General features: G+C 41.0%; 1 protein-coding gene across 2 annotated transcripts in view; it reads left to right on the top strand.

Annotated features, from left to right (window-relative positions):
• The first annotated feature begins 2,409 nt into the window (after nucleotides 1-2,409).
• LOC103041854 (cGMP-dependent 3',5'-cyclic phosphodiesterase) overlaps nucleotides 2,410-6,746 on the top strand; it is a 364,471-nt gene continuing 360,134 nt past the window's right edge. The window contains exon 1 of one of the 2 annotated variants that reach the window (XM_022669594.2): nucleotides 2,410-2,584. In XM_022669594.2, coding sequence (XP_022525315.2) covers nucleotides 2,520-2,584 — 65 coding nt within the window. In that variant the 5' untranslated portion in view covers nucleotides 2,410-2,519. The remainder of the gene's footprint in view (nucleotides 2,585-6,746) is intronic. The other variant, XM_049467139.1, reaches the window with a different exon arrangement.

Raw genomic sequence — 6,746 nt, 5'->3', positions numbered from 1 at the left:
CTGGAGTCCCAAAGCTTTAGAAATTACTTTAACATTTTCCAGACTGATAGATGATCAATGATTTTGTTTTCTCATCTGATATTAAATTCCTTTAGATCTGTTATTTGCTTCATGCTGTCAGACATGGTTTATTTAAGTGATTTTTTGATACTACAGGCAGTAATCAGGTCTGGTTGTGGTTTGCTGTGAAATTGAAAGTGTGATTTAATCACAGGTAATTTATCTGGAAGCAAACACTTTTTAACAAAGGGCTAGATTGATTTGGATAGATCTTCTCTTAATAAATAAAATTATCATGAAATTAAAAAGGTTATTTTTATATTAACTCCGGTTATATTTGTCTGATATTAAAGTTTGTTTAATAATCTGAAAAATGTAAGTATGACAAAAATAACACATTACAGCAGATCCTTCAGCAGTCATGTAAATTGTGAAGTGGACCTTCATGATCCATAATAGGACTTGGGTGTCCATTAACCTGTTTTTCCTATTCTTTGTTGTAGTTCTGTACTTCTGATAGGAACATACCACAAGAACTGTCTGATGTTTTAAACATGTTCTGAATGGACACTCCAATTTGTTCCTTTGTTTCTCCTGTCCATTTTCTCTGTTCCAAACACACTGACTTCAGGAACTGACTGTTCACTTGCTGTCTCAAAATTTGTCTTCACAGGTGCCACTATATGAAGATAGATGACAGCATAATCCCTCCTCTATTGTAGATAGCAAACACCTGAAGATAATTTACTCCAGGATTCCGCACAGCTTAAATCAGTGGAGAATTCCTCGGAAACTAATGGTGCTTCAGTGCTTCTCTGTAGAACATTGTATTCAGTAATCACAGAATTACATGTTATCTGGTGGAAAATAGATATACATTTTCCTCCAAATCTCCAAAAATTGTATAACTGTGTCTATAGTGGTACAACACATCACACTTAAGTTTCCAACCTCACAACTCCACATTAAACTGTGAATTGAAGAATTCACAGTAATATATCAAAAACAAAAAAACACCAAAAAATCTACTTTTTTAAAGATAAATTTATTTCTGATTTTTCCCATTTTCTCATTCCTCCCAATTTGGCTATCCAATTGTCCCATCCCTTTTTGCAGCCCCATCACCAGTGGCATCGGTGACCCTTGGAGGGTGCAGACGAGCACATGCCTCCTCCGACACGTGTGAAGTCAGTAACCATTTTTTATGGAGCTGCTGCTGAGCCATCATTGTATGAGCACAGCCACTATGTTTCAAAACATCAGCTCTCAGATGCCTTGTGCCACCGGGTGCCACCGGAGGGAGCAGGGCCAATTTTGCTCCCTCTGGGCGCCGGCAGCTGATGGCAGAGCTACATGAGCGGGATTCGAACCTGCGACCTCCCGTTCATAGTGGCAGCGCATTAGATCGCTGGACCCCTCAGCGCCCAAAATATACTTTATAAATTTTATTTTACAGTGAAGTAATAGGCCTGTCACAATAATTACATTATCCACTTATCGCACAAAAATGGATATTACCTCAATAATATTTGATAATCGTGATATCGTCTATTGTCTTTATTTGAATGTTTGTTGACATATATAATAGGAAACAGTATTTAAGCCAGTCATGCTGTTAAAAAAATCTTCAAAAACTCACAGACATAAACACAGTGTGGACTGCACTAGGTAAAGAAAATTATTTAAAATGTTGTATTTAAAAGGGTATAAATGCTTTGCTATGCTAAATTATTAGCATTAAGTCAGTGACATTTAAATTTAAATTGTCTTAAAATGATAATAATATCGTTTATCGCAAGAGTTGTGATGATATATCGTCCACAAAAAATGCTATCATGACAGGCTATTGAGTAATGATTTGAAATTCTAAAAGGTTGACTATATTTTAAGCACCACTGTACATAATGTGTACAGTTCATAAACTTAGGGTTCAGAGCGATGCTCGCTCATCCTCACTCTTAAAAAACTTCCAGAAGGCGTGGAACTGGTGGTACTTTTACTTTTTGGTCTCTCTCTCTTGCTTTCTCTCTGTCTCTTTCTCTATCTGACTCTATAGTGTCAGTCACTGACTGTAATGACTGAAGTGACAAAGTTTAAAGTGGTGGGTCTGATCTCAGTGGGGTCAGACCTCCAATCCATGGCATGTCCAGGTGAGGAAAGGGTAGAAGCAGGTGGAGAGAAGGAGAGCGGAGTCAACCGGACACCCATATGTACCAAGCTCCACAGTCAGCACACACACACTCACTCAGCATGCAGATCTGTTACAAAGAGCTGAGGGAGAGGAAGAGAGAGGGAGGGAGAGGAGAGACTGAGAGGGAGGTGCATCCCTCTCTCTCTCTCCCACTTTCTCTGTCTCTCTCTCCCTCACTTCATCCAAACAAACCCTCTCCTCCTTCCTCTCAGCTGTTACCGGCTCACGAGTCTCCGCGCGCACTGAAGACGCGCTTTCTCTCTCTCTCTCTCTCTCTCTCTCTCTCTGTCTGTCCATCACTCACTCTCTCCTCCGGCCGAGATGCACCATGGGCCAGGCGTGCGGCCACGCGCTGCTCTGCCGTAGTCAGCAGTGCCATCCCGCATCCGACACGTAAGTGCGCGCGCACGCGTCTGCTCATCCAGCTCTCTCTCTCTTTCTCTCTTTCTCTCTCTCTCTGAGCGAGTCTCTCTCTCCCTGCATGTGGGTGGGAGGTGAGATGCGCCGCGGTGGGCGTGGCTTCGCTGCACCTCGCGCCTTTTTTTGGTGTGTGCTGGTGCGCGCGCCGTGTTGTGTAAGCGTGATTAGCAGTCTGCAGGACGAGTTGCTTCAGCATCGCTGATGTCCTGTATCCGATCGGGCTGGTGGATGATGCTCACGCTGCGTGTGTGTGTGTGTGTGTGTGTGTGGATGCGCGTGTGTGGATGCGCGTGCGTGTGTGTGTGTGTGGATGCGCGTGCGTGCGTGCTTGTGCCTCTGGGCTTTGCTGCCTAAGGCTCTTCTGTTAGCAGCTTCAGCAAGATGAGATAATGTTGCACTTAGGGATGAGTGTTAAAGTAAGTAAGTGAGTGAGTGAGTGAGTGAGTGAGTGAGTGAGTGTGTGTGTGTGTGTGTGTGTGTGTGTGTGTGTGTGTTGGTTCAAGCTTGCACATGCAAGATGGTGTGTGTAGGCTTCCATCAATGTCTAAGGGCTGCGTACACACACACACACACACACATGTAGAGATGAGTAACACTTACTCATATTAGAAGCTCCACAGATACCAGCATCATTATCTTCCTCATCACTGTCCTTTCTCTCTCTCTCTCTCTCTCTCTCTCTCCGTCTCTTTCTCTTGTTTCTTTCTCCCTCATTCTCTCTTTCTTTCTCTCTGACTGTCTATTTAAGGTCTCTCGATTTCTCTCTCTATGTATCTGCATACACACACACGCGCACACATTCACAGTGAGATGAGTAACGCTTATTCCCATCAGAAGCTCCACAGATACCAGCATTATTATCCTCATCACTGTCCTCCCCTCCTCTCTCTGTTTCTCACTTACACTGTTTCTCTCTGTTTTTTTTTCCTCTCTGTTTTTTTCCCTCTCTGTTTCTCTCACACTGTTTCTCTCTGTTTTTTTCTCTCTGTTTCTCTCTGTTTTTTCTCTCTCTCTTACACTGTTTTTCCTCTCTTTTTCTCTCTGCCTCTGTTTCTCTCTGTGTCTTTCCTCTCTCTCTTTCCCTCTGTTTCTCTCTGTTTGTTTCTCTCTCTCTGTTATTATCTGATTCTCTTTGTTTTTTCTCTGTTTTTTTTCTCTATTTCTCTCTGTACTCTCTCTTATGCTCTCTTTTGTTTCTCTCTTTTTCTCCCTTCCACTATCTATCTCTTTTTGTTTCCCTCTTTCTCTTTGAATTTCTTGTTCTTTCTCTTTATTTCTCTCACTCCTTCTCTTTATTTCTCTCTCACTCTTTCTCTTTATTTCTCTCTCACTCTTTCTCTTTATTCCTCTCTCTGTTTCTCTCTCTGTTTCTCTCTTATGTTTCTTCTCTGGTCACACAAGGACACTCACCACACTGCACCAATGAGAATATTTCTAACATAATTCCAATTTGTACATTAAAAGCTAAGCTAAAAGCTTCAGCCAGATTCCATATATATATATATATATATATATATATATATATATATATATAATAAAGATTTCAGTACTAATACCAGGGAATTCTTCATATTTGAAATCAGCTGTGCTTCTTATCTAAACTGTGTGGCTGTATTATTTATACAAACACAATATTTGATCAGTTCTTTAACGATCCCCTACAGGTAAAAATCTAGATCACTGTATAGAGCACAGTTACTGTCACAGGTGGCTCAATGGGTAGAGCACTGTGTAAATAATGTTGACATGGAGTTTGGCAAGCTTGCCAGCATCGGGCACTGCATTAATGGCTGCCCACGTGATTTTACATTATGACTGTGTGTGTGCTCACACGTGTGTATGGTGGTGTCCAGCTCCAGAACATTTAGCCCACATTCACACAGCAGATAAATGTAGCTCAAATCCGATTTTTTACATCAATTGTGTGGCAGTGTAAACAGCAAAAACGCACTGAATCTGACATTTTCAGTTTTCATTTCAGCCACTTCATATAATACGTGATATTGAAATCCAATATGTACTTTTATGTCAAGAAGAAAGGAAAAAAGAGTTACCTCTGGTGCACAGGATAAGTTTGTCAGAGTTACCAGAGTATCTGTGAAGTGAACTTTAGGCGAGCTGTGAACCGTGCAATGTGCAGCTTGATTTTTTGTCAGTGTGTCTTTGCTATCGTAAAGACGGGAAAAGTACACCTTGCGTGTCTTAAAATGCAAAAGTCATGTACTAATTATCTTAATTAATCGTGGGTGTGGGTGCGCTCTGACATTGACACTGACATCACGCTGTGAAGATGCAGCGCATTTACAGGAGCAGCAATATTATTTTATTTTGTATTCTGTTTATTGATGTAAAAGTTGTATTTTTGCACTGCTGTGTGTGCATGTCTATGTAATAAGTGGAGTGTACCTGCGGCACGCCTGTGTTGACAAGATGAACGTCTGTCTAGGTTGTAATGAGTCAGTGGTGAACCTGTGTTTTCTGTTGCCAAGGTAGCAATACGGCAGAAATTTATCTGAACACACCTCACTTCCAGACCACCAAGCCCATCAGCGTAGATATATTCACAAGCACTGTTGCTATTTAAATGATGCATGCAGAAAGTGTTAAAGTAGACTGTTGCACAGGGTGTAAGATAGCAATGAACATTGCAACATGCCTTGCACAGGGTGTAAGATAGGGCCCCTAGGCACTGTATACAATTACATTTTCGGACAGTTGTAAGACAAAATCAACACTATCTAGTGTACTGGGGGCAACTTTCACAATGTCAGCTGTACTGTTAGTCTAGAATCCTTTAAATGTGTAAATCTTTAAACCAAAATAAGTTTCACAGACGAATGGAGTGATGGATGGATGGAGAGATGGTGTTTTTGATCAGGGTACTTGCTCTCTCCTTCCCCCGCTCTCATTTTAACAGGGAAACTGTCAGCCATGATATTGTTTGTTGAAAATGTACACACATATTAGTCCACACAATGCACAGCAGCCTGAAGTGTGTGTGTGTGTGTGTGTGTGTGTGTGTGTGTGTGTGTGTGTGAGAGAGAGATGGCTTGTTGACTGCATGGGCTGTCTGGGTTTTTCTTTACCTCATTAAGTCAGTATTTTTCTTTAGGGGTCAGAATTCCTTCTCTTTTTGGGTGTGTATTAACAGTTGCATGCATGTGTATATAAGAAGGTGCAGGTGGAAGGATGGGTGGACTACCCATTACCCAATGGGGTGACAAGACTCCTTTTATTTTCTTTTAATTTATTTCAAATCTATACCCATTTTCTCTCAGTTTAACTAAGCCGATTGTCGAGTAGCATCACAGCGCACTTGGAGTAAAAGCGCAGCAACTCGATTCCGATACATCAGCTCACAGATGCCTTGTGCTGATCAACATCACCCTAGGAATGATGAGGGGAAAGAGCGCAATCTATCCACCCAGAGAGAGAGCAAGGCCAATTGTGCTCTTTCAGGGCTCCAGCAGCTGATGGCAAGCTGCATGACCGGGATTGGAACCAGCAATCTTCCGATTATTGTGGCAGCGCTGGACCAAGATTCTCATGAGACAAGATGAGACACAATATTGGGTTCACAAGAAAAAGACAAGATTTAACAATATATGTTTTTTTTTTACGTTGTGTTTCTGCAGTATACGCTCAGCGGAGCTTAAAAAACAAATAACAGCTGTAAAATCAAGCAGGCGGTCATAATGTTTATGCCTGATCTGTGCACTGTATATACACTACATAATTAAACTCTTAATTACTGCTTAATACCCCTTGAGTATTTGACCTTCATTTCAGGTGGCACAGCAATTCAGAGCCCACGGGTCTTGTGCATTGTAAAGGCTCTGCTGAACAAGGAGAACAGGATATTGTCTGGCTTAATTAGTATGATGCATAATTGCTGATTGGTCAGGTATTATTCACTGTACTTTTCTGTTGGTCTCTGATGGACCTGTCAGACATAATGGTTGACTGTAGACTATCACTACAAAAATATAAGAAATGTTACATAGCTGTAAGTTAATAAGCTTTAAATATAATAATGCTTTGTTCCACTTTTCATAGTATAATTTATATTTTGGCCTTAAATACTTAAAAGACACTTGTTCCGTTAAAACGATTTTCATTAAATCTTTTTTTTTCC

The sequence above is a fragment of the Astyanax mexicanus genome, chromosome 18 (genome assembly GCF_023375975.1).
Source record: "Astyanax mexicanus isolate ESR-SI-001 chromosome 18, AstMex3_surface, whole genome shotgun sequence".
Taxonomy (NCBI): domain Eukaryota; kingdom Metazoa; phylum Chordata; class Actinopteri; order Characiformes; family Acestrorhamphidae; genus Astyanax; species Astyanax mexicanus.
The sequence above is the reverse complement of the archived record's forward strand: the minus strand, read 5'-3'. Positions and strand labels throughout refer to the sequence as shown.